At 47.6% G+C, this 18,016-nt stretch overlaps 1 protein-coding gene across 1 annotated transcript in view; it reads right to left on the bottom strand.

Moving 5' to 3' along the window:
- Positions 1-16,640, bottom strand: part of nt5dc3 (5'-nucleotidase domain containing 3) — a 32,800-nt gene extending 16,160 nt beyond the window's left edge. Inside the window, exons 1-5 of the mRNA XM_070900057.1 lie at positions 16,168-16,640; positions 13,918-14,105; positions 8,895-8,969; positions 7,125-7,180; positions 739-829 (exon numbers count right to left, since the gene is read on the bottom strand). Coding sequence (XP_070756158.1) covers positions 739-829; positions 7,125-7,180; positions 8,895-8,969; positions 13,918-14,105; positions 16,168-16,417 — 660 coding nt within the window. The 5' untranslated portion in view covers positions 16,418-16,640. The remainder of the gene's footprint in view (positions 1-738; positions 830-7,124; positions 7,181-8,894; positions 8,970-13,917; positions 14,106-16,167) is intronic.
- Positions 16,641-18,016: the final 1,376 nt, after the last annotated feature.

The raw sequence follows: 18,016 nt of genomic DNA, 5'->3' as shown, positions 1-18,016 counted from the left end.
GCCGGCCTCGGGCTGCACTGCGAGAGGCTTGCTTGAAGAAAAGAAGATTGGCACAAAACACACAAAAGACATTCCCAATACTTGCCCACCCCACATTAGGATAAATGGCAAAGATAAAAATGAACAAAACAATTAAACCGAGCTCATTCATTAATACTTCACTCACTGCCGATGCCTGGTTTTCCAGGTATTCCCACTAGGGGGCGCTAGAGCGTCGGTGTCAATACAAACTCGGTCGCTGTTGAAACCGGCGGTGTTCCACGCCGGCTCGGTGCTCCCGGGCAGTGCTGTGGACCCCGCAAAACCAGCAACTAATCTCCCGGCAGGGCGCTGGCCGCCCGCCCGGAGACCAGCCCCGCCGCCATTGCCGCCTCTCCGGGCGCTAACAGGAGTCAGGCCGTCACTGAGAGAGAATCCAGAAAGGGCAGACTCCACAGGGTAGGAAAATATTACAAAGGTGAACCTTCTGCCTGCAGCTTCCCAGTGAGCGGAGCCTCTCCCAGCAGGAACACATCGGAAAATAACAGGAATGTGGTCCGTGATTTTCTGACCATCAAAACTGGTGCAGGAGTGCAACATTTAAAAAAAAATGTAAACCGGCCCATGTTCGATGGGCCGAATGGCCTCCTCCTGCACTGTATCATTCTACGATTGGTTTAGTGTTCAGACAGCTCTTTATAATCAGCCTTGTCTCAGTGTATAAAACGCACCCGCAGCAAGATATTTCAATGCATTTACCTTGCCATAAAAGTCACTCATCTGCTCCAAAGGCACGTGTGTCCCTTCGTACATTTCGATGACTTGTTCATCTGGAACTGGGCTTAGCCCCCTGTGATTAACAGTGAAAGATCTCAGCATTAGTTCGGGGTCTTTGTCTGCCAATGGACTAGGGGGTGGGCGCTGGGGAGGGGCTGTGGGGTGGAGGACTAGGGGGTGGGGGGGGCTGGGGGGCAGGGGGGGCGGGAGCGGAGGGGTGAGGGTGGGAGCGGGGGGCTTGAGCTGGGAGTGGGGGTGGGGCGGAGGCTAGGGTGGGGAGCAGGCATTAGATTTCCGTCGTCGCCCACCTGGGTGATAAGCTGGCGGAGCAGAGCGGATCGCCCTCCTGCGTAGAAGCCGCCCGCGTTTCATCCCGCTGAAGTCACCGGGAGGTATATCGGGCCTGTGGTCGGCTCAGCGCCCAGGCAGGTGCAGGGGGAAATCTGCCCCTTCCTTACATAAAACTTTACAATTTGCTCAAAATCGGTATTTTACAAGTAAGCTTGAGAAAGAAGCATTATTAGTTTTCATTTTAGCCTGAGTAAGTGCAAGAATGAATGAATAAATGACTTGCATTTATATAGCGCCTTTCATGACCATTGGACCTCCGAAAGCGCTTTAAAGCCAATTAAGTACTTTTTTTTTTACGTGTGGTCACTGTTGGAATGCAAGAAATACAACAGCCAATATGCGCACAGCAAGCTCCCATAAACAGCAGCGTGATAAAGACCAAATAATCTGTTTGTTATGTTGATTAAGAGATAAATATTGGCCCCAGGACACTGGAGATAATTCCCCTGCTCTGCGAAATAGTGCCATGGGATCTTTTACATCCACCTGAGAGAGCAGACGGGATCTCAGTTTAACGTCTCATCCGAAAGACAGCACCTCCGACAGTGCAGCACTCCCTCAGCACTGCTCTGGGAGTGTCAGCCTAGATTTTTGTGCTCAAGTCCCTGGAGTGGGACTTAAACCCACAACCTTCTGGCCCAGAGGCAAGTGTGCTGCCCACTGAGCCCGGCTGGCACTGGGCCGCGGGGAGATTTATGACGATTCTGACACTAATTGCAGCGTGATTTTCATCTTCACTGCCTGGGTGAATGTTCTTCTCTTTGAAGAGCACACCTCCGAAACCAATGGAATGAAAACGGGTGGGTTCAGTAACGGGCAGACCTTCCGCTTGGCCAGATTACCGATCGGGTGGCGGAGACAAAGATCTATCCGAGTGTATTTTGTGCATCAGTAGACGTAATGTTCACTTGGTTTACACTTACTGAGTTATTTTAAGAAAACTAATCCCAAAATCACTGTATCTACAGCATCAACTGTTCATGTCTAAACTCCCCTTTCAACACAAAGTGTCATTTCACAAAATTGGCACACGAGATCAATATTGTACCTGCAGGTTAAAATGGGGCGCATTCTAACTGCATAACAAATAATAGTAAATATTGTTATTAACACTTTCCATCCAGATAATTCCCAACGTCAGCGGCAGCTGCGAGAGACAGCGGCTGCAGCACGCACGCACACACACACACCAGCAAAGCAAGGGCAGAGGAGCGTGATAAAGACCATAGTGAGTGAGAGAGAGAGAGAGAGTGTGTGAGACAATGTGTGAAAGAGAGAATGTGCGAGTGTGAGAGAAAGAGTGTGAGAGAGAGAGTGTGAGAGAGAGAGTGTGAGAGAGAGAGAGTGAGAGAGAGAGAGTGAGAGAGAAAGAATAAACAAATACAAATGAGCACAGTGTTTGGAAAGTGATTTTTCCAAATTATTTGGGGCTGTCTTTTCACTTGTTCGCAACAGAATTTTAAATCCCGTTACAACGTTTCCCGTTGGATCCGTGTACGGATAATCGAGAGGTGCCTGTATTATGAAAAGAAGAAAAGGAAAAAAAAAAGAGAAGGAAATTGCATTTATATATTAATAGTAACTTTTTGTTTTTATATAACACCTTTAATGTAGTAAAACGTTAAAGGCACTTCACAATAGTGAAGCCACAAAAGAAGAAATTAAGGCAGATGACCAAAAGCTTGTTTAAAGGGTTAGTTTATACAGCCAATTAAGTACTTTTGAAGTGTTGTAATGTCGGAAATGCGGCAACCATTCTGCGCACAGCAAGCTCCCACACACAGCAATGAGATAAATGTCCAGATAATCTGTATTGTTTGAGGGATAAATGCTGGCTAGGACAATAGGAGAACTCCCTTTCTCTTCTTCGAATGGTATGGTGGGGGGTCTTTAATGTCCACCTGGGAGGGCAGTCAGGGCCTTGGTTTAATGTCGGATCTGAAGGCGCTACCTCCCATTAGTGATTGGAAGCTTCGGCCTCAATTTTGGGCCCAAGTCTCTCGAACCAATGTCCGAGGGGGAGTGTTTGCTCGTGCTGTTGGGGAGGAGTTAAACTAATATGGCAGGGGGATGGGAACCAATGCAGGGAGACAGAGGGAAACAAAAAGGAGACAAAAGCAAAAGACAGAAAGGAGATGAGTAAAAGTGGAGGGCAGAGAAACCCAAGACAAAAAACAAAAAGGGCCATGAATATAAAGGGGCTGCAGGAGGGGTCAAAACTAAAAATCATGGATTAAAAACTAGTATTAAAACACTCTACCTAAACGCACGCAGCATTCGAAAGAAAGTAAATGAGTTGACGGCACAAATCATTACAAATGAGTATGATTTGGTGGCCATTACAGAAATGTGGTTGCAGGGTGGCCAAGACTGGGGTATCTGACGATTCGGAAAGATAGACAAGAAGGGAAAGGAGGTGGGGTAGCTCTGTTAATAAAGGATGATATCAAGGCAGTTGTGAGAGACGATATTGGCTCTAATGAACAAAATGTTGAATCATTGTGGGTGGAGATTAGAGATAGTAAGGGGAAAAAGTCACTGGTGGGCGTAGTTTATAGGCCCCCAAATAATAACTTCACGGTGGGGCGGGCAATAATCAAGGAAATAATGGAGGCATGTGAAAAAGGAACGGCAGTAATCATGGGGGATTTTAACCTACATATCGATTGGTCAAATCAAATCGCACAGGGTAGCCTGGAGGAGGAATTCATAGAATGCATACGGGATTGTTTCTGAGAACAGTATGTTACAGAACCTACAAGGGAGCAAGCTATCTTAGATCTGGTCCTGTGTAATGAGACAGGAAAAATAAACGATCTCCTAGTAAAAGATCCTCTCGGAATGAGTGATCACAGTATGGTTGAATTTGTAATACAGATTGAGGGTGAGGAAGTAGTGTCTCAAACGAGTGTACTATGCTTAAACAAAGAGGACTACAGTGGGATGAGGGCAGAGTTGGCTAAAGTAGACTGGAAATACAGACTAAACGGTGGCACAATTGAGGAACAGTGGAGGACTTTTAAGGAGCTCTTTCATAGTGCTCAACAAAAATATATTCCAATGAAAAAGAAGGGCGGTAAGAGAAGGGATAACCAGCCGTGGATAACCAGGGAAATTAAGGAGAGTATCAAATTAAAAACCAATGCGTATAAGGTGGCCAAGGTTAGTGGGAAAATAGAAGATTGGGAAAATTTTAAACCACAGCAAAGAATGACTAAGAAAGCAATAAAGAAAGGAAAGATAGATTTCGAAGGTAAACTTGCGCAAAACATAAAAACGGATAGTAAAAGCTTTTACAGATATATAAAACGGAAAAGAGTGACTAAAGTAAATGTTGGTCCCTTACAAGATGAGAAGGGGGATTTAATAATGGGAAATGTGGAAATGGCTGAGACCTTAAACAATTATTTTGCTTCGGTCTTCACAGTGGAAGACACAGAAGCCATGCCAGAAATTGCTGGTCACAGGAATGTGGGAAGGGAGGACCTTGAGACAATCACTATCACTAGGGGGGTAGTGCTGGACAGGCTAATGGGACTCAAGGTAGACAAGTCCCCTGGTCCTGATGAAATGCATCCCAGGGTATTAAAAGAGATGGCGGAAGTTATAACAGATGCATTCGTTATAATCTACCAAAATTCTCTGGACTCTGGGGAGGTACCAGCGGATTGGAAAGCAGCTAATGTAACGCCTCTGTTTAAAAAAGGGGGCAGACAAAAGGCAGATAACTATAGGCCGGTTAGTTTAACATCTGTAGTGGGGAAAATGCTTGAAACTATCATTAAGGAAGAAGTAGCGGGACATCTAGATAGGAATCGTGCAATCAAGCAGACGCAGCATGGATTTATGAAGGGGAAATCATGTTTAACTAATTTACTGGAATTCTTTGAGGATATAACGAGCATGGTGGATAGAGGTGTACCGATGGATGTGGTGTATTTAGATTTCCAAAAGGCATTCGATAAGGTGCCACACAAAAGGTTACTGCAGAAGATAAAGGTACGCGGGGTCAGTGGAAATGTATTAGCCTGGATAGAGAATTGGCTGGCGAACAGAAAGCAGAGAGTCGGGATAAATGGGTCCTTTTCGGGTTGGAAATCGGTGGTTAGTGGTGTGCCACAGGGATCGGTGCTGGGACCACAACTGTTTACAATGTACATAGATGACCTGGAAGAGGGGACAGAGTGTAGTGTAACAAAATTTGCAGATGACACAAAGATTAGTGGGAAAGCGGGTTGTGTAGAGGACACAGAGAGGCTGCAACGAGATTTAGATAGGTTAAGGGAATGGGCTAAGGTTTGGCAGATGGAATACAATGTCGGAAAATGTGAGGTCATCCACCTTGGGAAAAGAAACAAAAAAAGGGAATACTATTTGAATGGGGAGAAATTACAACATGCTGCGGTGCAGAGGGACCTGGGGGTCCTTGTGCATGAATCCCAAAAAGTTAGTTTGCAGGTGCAGCAGGTAATCAGGAAGGCGAATGGAATGTTGGCCTTCATTGCGAGAGGGATGGAGTACAAAAGCAGGGAGGTCCTTCTGCAACTGTATAGGGTATTGGTGAGGCCGCACCTGGAGTACTGCGTGCAGTTTTGGTCACCTTACTTAAGGAAGGATATACTAGCTTTGGAGGGGGTACAGAGACAATTCACTTGGTTGATTCCGGAGATGAGGGGGTTACCTTATGATGATAGATTGAGTAGACTGGGTCTTTACTCGGAGTTCAGAAGGATGAGGGGTGAGCTTATAGAAACATTTAAAATAATGAAAGGGATAGAGGCAGAGAGGTTGTTTTCACTGGTCGGGGAGACTAGAACTAGGGGGCACAGCCTCAAAATACTGGGGTGCCAATTTAAAACCGAGTTGAGAAGGAATTTCTTCTCCCAGAGGGTTGTGAATCTGTGGAATTCTCTGCCCAAGGAAGCAGTTGAGGCTAGCTCATTGAATGTATTCAAGTCACAGATAGATAGATTTTTAACCAATAAGGGAATTAAGGGTTATGGGGAGTGGGCGGGTAAGTGGAGCTGAGTCCACGGCCAGATCAGCCGTGATCTTGTTGAATGGCGGAGCAGGCTCGAGGGGCTCGATGGCCTACTCCTGTTCCTAATTCTTATGTTCTTATGTTCTTATGTTTGTGGAACTCGCTACCACAGGGAGGGGTTGAGGCGAATAGTATCGATGCATTTAAGGGGAGGCTGAACAAGTATACGGGGGAGAAGGGAATAGAGGGTTATGCTGATAGATTTAGATGGGGAAAGACGGGAGGAGGCTCGAGTGGAGCATAAACGCCGGCATGGACTGGTTGGGCCGAATGGACAGTTTCTCGGCCGTATATCCCGTGGAATTCTGACTCGGAGGCAAGAGTCAGCTTAGCGAAGACTGAATGAGTTAAACAGCTTTGCAACTACCTCACTTAATGAATGGATATCCTGGTATTGTTAATGTTCATTTGACTAACATAGAGCAAAATCACCTAAATCAGCTTACAACAGTCCTTGAACAACAGCCAAGTTTGGGCTGTCAAGTGACAGCTAACATTAGTTCCCTGAGCGCTAGGCTTCAATCTTCCCCAAGAAAAGGCCCAGGCCCCTCCACCAACATTAACAGTCTCACCATCGCCAAGAGTCTCCCACCATCAACATCATGGCGATTGCCGCTGGCCAGAATGTAATTAGCCCAGAAAAATCAACAGATTTAGTTGTTCTGCAGTCTGTAAAGCAGAGCCTGATTTAATACTAGTGTTCCAAAGTATGGTAGTCTAGTGTGAGATTACATTTCATCCAGAAATCAGATTATTGCAATTGGGGGTAACTATTAATTCTCTGGTCACGAAACTCAGTACAGGGAGATTAATGGAAAAGGTCACAAGGACAAGATCCACCTACCTTAACCAATATTAGATCAGCGAGAGAGTGAGAGTGAGCGCGAGAGAGCGAGCGAGAGAGAGCGAGCGCGAGAGAGCGAGCGAGCGAGCGCGAGAGAGAGAGAGCGAGAAAACAATTCTATAAAAGTAATACCTGTATATAGTTCCTAACTGAATGTAGTGAAAGGCATCGATTTTCATCACAATCCCCTGAGGCAAAGATTGAAAGAACCACAATGTCACTCTAAGCTATACAAGCAATTAGCAGAACAGTTTTGATTAATACCAAACACTTTAACATACATTCAAATATTCTTATTCTAGAACTGGGGGGCACAGTCTCAGGATAAGGGGTCGGCCATTTAGGACTGAGATGAGGAGAAATTTCTTCACTCAGAGGGTGGTGAATCTTTGGAATTCTCTACCTCAGAGGGTCATCGATAATCAATCGTTGAGTATATATTAAAGGCTGAGAATGATAGATTTTTGGACTCTCGGGAAATCGAGGGATATGGGGATCGGGCGGGAAAGTGGAGTTGAGGTAAAAGATTAGCCGTGATCTTATTGAATGGCGGAGCAGGCTCAAGGGGCCGAATGGCCGACTCCTGCTCCTAATTCTTATGTTGTTATGAAGTGCAAGAAAATAAAATACTTGCCTGCAATGTGCAGGGGTTAAAGGTAGTGAAGTCGGAGTGATTTTCTGTCAGTTGGAACTTGTGTGTCCAGAGCCCTGTTTTCAGGAATTCAGGTTAGAAATTATGGGCGAGAATCCCAGAAACCAAGTGTTTTCTTATCCAATGATGGAACTCGCTTTACATTTTTAGTTCCTTGAGTTTTTGACATTTTGAAGAGCTGCATGTTTATCAGTGTGGGACTGTCATACTTGAATATGGAAGATATGGTGATCTAATTGAGGTGTTTAAGACGATTAATGGAGTTGATAGGGTAGATCGAGAGAAATTATTTCCACTGGTGAGGAGTCCGCAACAAAGGTATGTAACCTTGGAATTAGAGCCAGGATGTTTGAGGTGATCACGTCACGAAGCACTGCTTCACACAAAGGGTAAGTGTGATCGCGCAGCCGGCCTTAAAGGGGGGCCATGCACCCAAATAAAATAAGTGGGAACATTGGGGTTAAATGTTGGTGTTCAGTGAGATTTAGGTGTCCTTGAACAGGAAAGACAGCCAGATTCGGGTACAGCAAGCAATTAGGAAGGCAACTGGCATGTTGGCCTTTATTGCAAGCAGCTGGAGTACAAGAGCAACGAAGTCTTACTGCGATTCTACAGGGCTTTGGTGAGACCACACCTGGAGTACTGTGCACTGTTATGATCTCCTTATCAGAGAGGTGGTGCATCGAAGGTTCACCAGACTGATACCTGGGGGTGAGAGGGTTGTCCTATGAGGAGAGATTGAGTAGACTGGGCCTATACTCTCTGGAGTTTAGAAGAATGAGAGGTGATTTGATTGAAACATTTAAGATTCTGAGGGGGATTGACAGAGTAGATGCAGGGAGGATGTTTCCCCCGGGCTGGGGCGTCTAGAACCAGGGGGCACAGTCTCAGGATAAGGGGTCGGCCATTTAGGACTGAGATGAGGAGAAACTTCTTCACTCAGAGGGAGGTGAATCTTTGGAATTGTCTGCCCCAGAGGGCTGTGGAGGCTCAGTCATTGAGTATATTCAAGGCTGAGATCGCTACATTTTTGGACTCTCGGGGAATCGAGGGATATGGGGCTCGGCGGGAAAGTGGAGTTGAGGTCGAAGATCAGCCGTGATCTTATTGAATGGCGGAGCAGGCTCGAGGGGCCGAATGGCCGACTCCGGCTCCTATTTCTGATGTTTTTATGAGAGCGGGGGATGTGTCGAGCGGCAGAAGAGGAAGAAATGAAACACAGATACAACCAAACAGACAAAAGCACAAACCTTTTGTACGTCATAATGAAGCCCGCGTATCACAAAGTTGGGATTGTATTCGTAGTTCCTCAGACCCTCTGGGTACTAAGGGCAGAAAACAGACACATTCTGTTAAAGCAGTGCATTCCACAATAGACAAGCTGGGGCTGCCTTTATACAAATGCATCGCTCTGCTCTGTATTCCTTGACCTGGACTGGCTATGACTGTAGATATTCAGTATTAACATGTGTTTAGTATTAATGTAAACTGCCTTTCTAGGCAGTCGTATTATCCTTCCCTGAGCAGAACTAATGTAATAAAAAGGTTACTGGTAACCTTAAAATTAGAGCTCGGTCGTTCAGGGATGCTGTTATATCGGATTACACGGGATATACGGCACAGAAACAGGCCACTCGGCCCAACCAGTCCATGCCGGCGTTTATGCTCCACTCGAGCCTCCTCCCGTCTTTCCCCATCTAAATCTATCAGCATAACCCTCTATTCCCTTCTCCCCCATATACTTGTCCAGCCTCCCCTTAAATATATCGATACTATTCGCCTCAACCCCTCCCTGTGGCAGCAAGTTCCACATTCTCACCGCTCTCTGGGTAAAGAAGTTTCTCCTGAATTCCCCATTGGATTTCTGGGTGACTATCTTATATTGATGGCCTCTAGTTATGCTCTTCCCCACAAGTGGAAACATTCTCTCTGTATCCACTCTATCAAAACCTTTCATCATTTTAAAGACCTCTATTAGGTCACCCCTCAGCCTTCCTGTTCAAGAGAAAAGAGACCCAGCCCGTTCATCCTTTCCTGCTGTGGTTATGGAAGTGGGCAGGGAAGTGGAGCTGAGTCCATGATCGGATCAGCCATGATCTTATTGAATGGTGGAGCAGGTTCGAGGGGCCGTATGGCCGATTCCTGTTCCTATTTCTTATGTTCTTATAACCCCGCAGTTCTGGTATCATCCGTTAGGAAACATTCCTTCACACAATGGAGCGAGATTATAGTCCCGTGTCTCCCTGAAGTCAGAGATTTGAGGTCAGCCTGGAGGGAAAAGATGAGGTCAGTCTTGGGGCGTACCCAAGGTTCAAAGATCAGGGCCAGCTTGGAGGCCAGAGGCTGGGCCCAGTCTGGACGATGAGAGTTTCAAGTCCTGACTGGCAGTTTGAGTATACAGCCTGCCTGAGCACTGACGTGTGGGCTGCCTAGTGTTCGGCGTGCTGCTCATACAAATGCTTCCTGTACAACTGCTTCCTTGGTTGTCGTCAGCCCCTGACAGATTGAGCCAGCCAACAGTCGCTGTGTGGATTGGTGGACACACACTGGGGTTGATGTTCACCTGACCAAATCGGCAATAACAGAGCAGTAACGGCCTCAAAAAGGGGTGGGCACCATGACCCAGTGAGCAGTGAATGTCTCCGAGGGAGGAGCGAGAACTGGCACCAAATGGAGAAGAGGAAAAAATTCTTTACTGAAATCGAAACTAACTGATTAACTGCACCCCACCCCGCCTCACAGGAAAACATGTTTAAATAAATCTATTATAGGCTGGTTCAACATTTCTAGCTCCTTGACCCACATTACAACAGGGACTACACTCCAAAAGTACTTCATTGGCTGTAAAGCCCTTTGACACATCTGGTGGTCGTGAAAGGCGCTATATAAATGCAAGTCTTTCTTTCATTTACTAGAAGTGCAAAGATGACATACAAGACAGCTTTGCATGATATTTTTATTTCTAATGGTGACAGGCACCCATTAACGCTTCAAGCCCAACAAGAGTTCGCTTAACTCCGCCAGGCACTGGGACACGAATATAAAACTAGAAGGGGAGGGAAGATATCACAGCGGGTGGCGGGGCAGAGAACAAATATCGAGTCTACTCGGAAATACGATGCACGTTAAACGCTGCGAACGGCATGCGCGTGGTCGGTGGAGCAATTCGACAATGCATCCATCACCGGGGGTGATGGTGGAACATGCTCCGGGGACAATGAGAACCTTGTGGTCAGCTTGACGCCTTGGGGAGTTGTGCCAATCGAGGTTTCACAAACAGATATCCGTTTTTATTCCCACGAGCCCATAATTCTGAGGCTGGTTCGACATGAATTCTACATGCCATGGTTACGTCTGCCTTCCTTAGCAAACAGAGAAACATAGAAATTTACAGCGCAGGAGGCCATTGCGGCCCAGCGTGTCCGCGCCGGCCAACAAAGAGCCGCACGGCCCTCGGTCAGCAGCCCTGAAGGTTACATATAAACCTCTGAACAATAATGGAAAGGCAAAGAGCACCCAGCCCAACCAGTCCGCCTCACACAACTGCGACACCCCTTATACTGAAACATTCTACACTCCATCCCAACCGGAGTCATGTGATCTCCTGGGAGAGGCTAAAACCAGATAAAAACCCAGGCCAATTTAGGGAGAAAAAAATCTGGGAAAATTCCTCTCCGACCCATCCAGGCGATCGACACTAGTCCAGGAGATCACCCTGGCCGTATTCGATTCCCTGCAGTACTTAACATTATATCTGCACCGTCCAACAAAAGGTCATCCAGTCTAATCCCAATTACCAGCTCTAGGTCCATAACCCTGCAGGTTACTGCATTTTAAATGCCCATCCAACCATCTAACGAAAGACAGACTTGCATTTATATAGCGCCTTTCACGACCACTGGACATCTCTAAGCGCTTTACAGCCAATGAAGTACTTTTTGAAGTGAAGTCACTGTTGTAATGTAGGAAATGCAGCAGCCAATTTGCGCACAGCAAACTCCCACACACAGCAATGTGATAATGACCAGATAATCTGTTTTAGTGATGTTGATTGAGGGATAAATATTGGCCCCAGGACACCGAGGATAACTCCCCTGCTCTTCTTCAAAATAGTGCCATGGGATCTTTTACATCCACCTGAGAGAGCAGACAGGGCCTCGGTTTAACGTCTCATCCGAAAGACGGCACCTCCGACAGTGCAGCACTCCCTCAGTACTGCCCTTCTGACAGTGCAGCACTCCCTCAGTACTGCACTGGGAGTGTCAGCCTAGATTTTGTGTTCAAGTCCCTGGAGTGGGACTTGAACCCACGACCTGCTGACACTGAGGCGAGAGAGCTGCCCACTGAGACACGGCCAGGGTACATGGGGTGGTTGGAGAGCGTTTGATTTCCCCCAGACTGGACGTGTGGTTAGCTGAGAAGCCACACCGCACTCCCCGAGCCGGCGCCGTGGAGGAATTGAAAGATAGAAACCAACCATCGATCACCAGGCACTGTTTCACTCACAAACGGGAAAGCGAGAGGAAAGTTGCTGAGAAGCTGGTTTTGGTCGGCAGGAATGGCATGCGAGCAGCCACTCTGAAGCGAAGGAGGGAAGGAGACACAGTCCACGAGGACCACAAAGGCAGACCAGAAAAACATCACGCAGGATGAACTGTTAACCTCTCAGTCTCCTGAAGCACAGCAATTGACCAGTCTGAGCTCAGAGTTGTACTTCTAATGATGGTTTGTGAATCTCCAACTGTAAAACGTATTCTATTTTAGCATTAACAAACCCAATTGTCTCAAAAGTTTAAAGCCTTTGTTGATCTCACCTTTGATTACCCAAAAGAATAAAAGGGAGTTTCTTCAAAAGCCCGACAGAGCCCTGGACCATTTTCAGATTCTCGCCTCCCCTCAATGTAGCCAAACGGGGGCCTTGCTGCCGCTCACCCGCTCTGGGGAAACGGGAGCTCGACCGACTTATCTCCCGAGCCAGCTGGCAGGTCAGGCCTTGGTGGGGGAGGGGTGGGGAGGGAGATCCAGGTCGGACTTTGAGCGATGGGGGGGGGGGGGGGGGAGGGAGATCCAGGTCGGACCTTGAGCAATTTGGAGAGGGGGGAGATCCAGTCGGACCTTGAGTGATAGGGGGGAGGGGGTGATCCAACCTCAGTGAGCTTCTGCCCTCCTTGGGTCCCCAAAAATCCTCCCCAAGCAATTTGTTGGGCAGCCAACATCGGGGTTCCTGTCAGGACCAGTCGCTGCTCCGCCCATTTGGACCAGATAATTGCTAAAAAAAAGTCCTACAACTAGCGCGGGGCCCTGAATTGAACACATTAGCAACCTTCCGCTCAAAACAGACAACCTGCCACTCGCCCATTTACAGGCCCGTTAGACTTTGTAGCGGGCTTGCCCTGGGTGTTCATGGGACTGCCCCACCATCCCCTGCCACCATCCCCTGCCACACTCTGATTTTTACCTGCCAGACACCCATTTTTCAGGCGAGAATGAAGCACCCGGTGCCCCTGTGTAGTGTGAAGCCAGGGTCAAGGCCCAGCCTGATCTCCACAACGTCTCACTCTGCTGTGCCCTGGTGTCAGAGCAGGCTCTGGCTGGATCCAGGCTGAACTACACTACACTGTCATGTCAGTCCCAAGCTACAGTAATAGGACAAAACTCATGTGAGGAACCTATACAAACAATTAAGCTCTGCACCAGACATTTAGTCTACAGTTTGGTGATACACCGGAGATACTTATAAAAAAAAGACTTGCAATTTTATAGCACCTTTCACAGATGCAAGGCGTCTCAATGCTCATTACAACCAATGAAGTACTTTTGAAGTGTAGTCACTGTTGTAATGCAGCCAATTTACGCACAGCAAGCTCCCAAAAACAGCAGTGAAATATATGGCCAGATCATCTGTTTTAGATGTTGACTGAGGGATAAATATTGGCCAGCACAGCGGGGATAACTCCCCTGCTCTTCTTCGAAACTGTGCCATGGGATCTTTCATGCCCACCTGAGAGAGCAGAGAGGGCCTCGGTTTAACGTCTCATCCGAAAGACGGCACCTCCGACAGTGCGGAACTCCCTCAGCACTGCCCCTCCGACAGTGCGGCACTCCCTTAGCACTGCACTGGGAGTGTCAGCCTAGATTTTATGCTGAAATCTCTGGGATGGGGCTTGAACCCAAGACCTTCTGACTCAGAGGTGAGAGTGCGACCCACTGAGCCACGGCTAACTGGTTTCAATTACATGTTAAAAAAAAATTGCCCAAGAAATAGGTACTCACTTTATGCTGCTCAATGAGGATTTCCCGTGCAGCATTGAAGATCAGAGTATGCAGGTTGCTGGAGTAAAAGGCTAGTGTGTAGTCGTAGTCAAAGCCATAAATCTCGATGTCCGAGAGGCAGACTTCATTGTTGGCAAATATTGCATCTGGATTAAGAAAACTGGATCTTTCTGGAAAGATCAGCAGGTCTGTGAAAGTAAGGATGTAAGTGTAGTTAGATAGAATTCCTCAGGTATACCGTACACAAATACTCATTTCATCAGACTATACATTCTAACAAATGGCAACTAAATGCAGATCAGCCGTGATCTGATTGGAGGTGGAGCAGGCTCCTGTTCCTCGATATACTTTTAGCATAGAGTAACAGAGGGCCCAGAAAAAAGGAAAATCAAAAGTTGTATTGATGCATTTAAGGGGAAGCTGGATAAACACAGGAGGGAGAAAGGAATAGGTTATGGTGATGGGTGCGATGGCATGGGGTGGGAGGAAGCTGGTGTGTTGCATAAACCCCGGCACGGACCATGGGGCCGATGGCCTGTTTCTGCGCTCTATGTATTGAACATAGATTTCTTTTATTAAATTGCACACCTCTCTCTGGTCCCTTATGCCAAGCGTACTGTTGAATACTCGCCTGAATGAGTAGGAGGCTTAGGCTAACCCCAAAGCCAGCATTCAGCACAGTACAGATTGTGAAATCAGAACATGCACCAGTCCAAATCGTGTCTGCCAACCCTGCAGCAAAAGATTTCAATGGCTTCATTTTAATCCACAGGGTTTGTTTGCCTGGTGCTAATCTGTTGACCCCAGATTTAAAATAGAACTCCATACTCTTCTCACTGGAAAAAAAATATACAGGCAAAGCCTTGAAAGAGATATACTGCCTGATGGGAAACCTGATCTGGGATCAGCAGTTCCAACCGTTAGGCATCTCAAATTTCCTGTTGACATCCTCTCTATAAATAGACTGTCATATGGTCTCCTAGCTGGAAGACCAACTCTATTCTGTTCGAATAGTTCTGACAAAAGGTCAGCTGTTTCTCGCTCCACAGATGCTGCCTGACCTGCTGAGTATTTCCAGCATTTTCTGTTTATAATCTATTACAGCTCAAAAGACGGTAACCATCTTTTGTAGACGTTTGATGCCACTCACACTCATAACGCTTTGAGGTTAGAGGGCGATCTATTGGAGTTATGATGATCTGGATGGACTGCCTGAAAGGGCGGCGGAAGCAGATTCAACAGTAACATTCAAAAGGAAATTGGATAAATACTTGAAGGGGAGAAAACTGCAGGGATGTGGGGAAAGTGGGGGGTGGGGGAGAGAGAGGGACTGATTGGAGAGCTCCTGTTGCAGCTGTGGCTCAGTGGGCAGCACACTTGCCTCTGAGTCAGCAGGTTGTGGGTTCAAGTCCCACTCCAGAGACTTGAGCACAGAAATCCAGGCTGACACTCCCAGTGCAGTGCTGAGGGAGCCCCACACTGTCGGAGGTTCCATCTTTCAGATGAGACATTAAGCCGAGGCCCCGTTTGTTCTCTCAGGTGGATGTAAGCAATCCCAAGACACTTTTTTGAAGAAGAGCAGGGGGGTTATCCCCGGTGTCCTGGTTTATCCCTCAACCAACATCACGAAAAACAGATTAATCTGCTCATCATCAACGTTACGGTTTGTGAGATGTTGCTGTGCGCTAATTGGCTGCTACCTTCCCCACATGACACACCGTGACCGCACTTCGATAATTATTAGCTGTAAAGCGCTTCGGGGGTGGGGGTCCTGAGAAGCTACAGAAATGCAGGTCTGTCTTTCTCTGAAAGGGGCTGTCACAGGCACAGGGGGCCGAATGGCCTCCTCCTGTGCGGTAAGATTCTAGGATCTTCAATGGGTTTTTAATCACACAGCCTGGCTCTCAACAACTTATATATAGCGCCTTTAACGGCTTCACAGCAATGTTATAAAACAAAGCAGATACATTTGACACCGAGCCACATAAGAAGAAATTAGGGCAGATGGCCTAACCCTTGGTCAGAGGTTGGTTTTAAGGAGGAAAGAGAGGTGGAGAGGTTTAGGGAGGGAGTTCCAGAGCTTGGAGCCCAGGCAGCTAAAGGCACGGCCACCGATGGTGGAGCGATTATAATCAGGGATGGTCAGGAGGGCATTTTCTCACCTTTCAGGTGAATGTTAACTAGAGCGACTGAGAGAGCCCAGTCAGTATGGATTGTTGAAATTGATAATTGAAGCTCAGATGTTCTCACCTTGGCTGACTCTCTTGGTCTGGTTGTACAGTGCCCACAGGTAACTCTTCATGCCCCCGGCGCTGCTGCCCGTGTAGGGAGCGGCCGCCTGCCTTTGCCCCGCTGTTGCGGCGATACGGCGCCGCCACCTTGCCCCGCACACCGAGTGCCACCGGGCCAGCGGTCCGTTCGCCAGCCGCTCTCCCCGGCCCCACAGCAGGTCCCGGCCGAGCCCCCCCGGCCACCTGGCCGCCAGCGCCCGCTGGCTCATCCTCGCAGCGCAAGGGAAGGGAAGGGTCCGCAAACTCGCTCCCGCAGCTTGCCCCCTTGTCCTTGGGCTGGAGCCGGGAAGGCCGGCGTGTGTTTACTGCTCGGGCTCTGCCCTAGCCCAGCCTGTCGTCACTTCCCTGCTGCAAGCTGCAGACTGTGGGAGGGCAGCAGGCTCAGTGCCACTGCAACAGCAAGTGTGTCCTTCACTCTCTCACACACTCTGCCAGTGCAGCCCACAGCGGGCAGGGCAGGAAACTGCACTGCAAAGTGCCAAGGGCGTGTAAATGTGCACTCTAGTAGGAGAAAGCAGTTTGTTTTAAGTTATATATATAGCTGAAGACATGTCTGTCTTCTACATAAAGAAAGAAATTGCCAATATTTATCCCTCAATCAACATGATAAAATCACATTATCTGGGTCATTATCACATTCCTGTGTGTGGGAGCTTGCTGTGCACAAATTGGCTGCCACGTTTCCCACATTACAACAGTGACTACATTCCAAGTACTTAATTGGCTGAAACATAGAAAATAGGTGCAGGAGTAGGCCATTCGGCCTTCGAGCCTGCACCACCATTCAATATGATCATGGCTGATCATTCCTTCAGTACCCCTTTCCTGCTTTCTCTCCATACTCCTTGATCCCTTTAGCCGTATGGGCCACATCTAACTCCCTCTTGAATATATCTAACGAACTGGCCTCAACAACTCTCTGCGGCAGGGAATTCCACAGGTTCACAACGCTCTGAGTGAAGAAGTTTCTCATCTCAGTCCTAAATGGCCTACCCCTTATCCTTAGACTGTGACCCCTGGATCTGGACTTCCCCAACATCGGGAACATTCTTTCTGCATCTAACCTGTCCAGTCCCGTCAGAATCTTATAAGTTTCTATGAGATCCCCTCTCATCCTTCGAAACTCCAGTGAATACAGGCCCACTTGATCCAGTCTCTCCTCATATGTCAGTCCTGCCATCCCGGGAATCAGTCTGGTGAATGTTCGCTGCACTCCCTCAATAGCAAGAACGTCCTTCCTCAGATTAGGAGACCAAAACTGAACACAATATTCCAGGTGAGGCCTCACCAAGGCCTTGTACAACTGCAGTAAGACCTCCCTGCTCCTATACTCAAAACCCCTAGCTATGAAGACCAACATACCATTTGCCTTCTTCACCGCCTGCTGTACCTGCATGCCAACTTTCAATGACTGATGTATCATGACACCCAGGTCTCGTTGCACCTCCCCTTTTCCTAATCTGCCGCCATTCAGATAATATTCTGCCTTCGTGTTTTTGCCATCAAAGTAGATAACCTCACATTTATCCACATTATACTGCATCTGCCATGCATTTGCCCACTCACCTAACCTGTCCAAGTCACTCTGCAGCCTTTTAGCGTCCTCCTCACAGCTCACACCGCCACCCAGCTTAGTGTCATCTGCAAACTTGGAGATATTACACTAATTCCTTCATCTAAATCATTAATCTATATTGTAAAGAGCTGGGGTCCCAGCACTGAGCCCTGTGGTACCCCACTAGTCACTGCCTGCCATTCTGAAAATGATCCGTTTATCCCGACTCTTGCTTCCTGTCTGCCAACCAGTT

Source organism: Pristiophorus japonicus, chromosome 15 (assembly GCF_044704955.1).
Source record: "Pristiophorus japonicus isolate sPriJap1 chromosome 15, sPriJap1.hap1, whole genome shotgun sequence".
NCBI lineage: Eukaryota > Metazoa > Chordata > Chondrichthyes > Pristiophoridae > Pristiophorus > Pristiophorus japonicus.
This window is presented reverse-complemented; position numbering and strand designations above follow the sequence as displayed.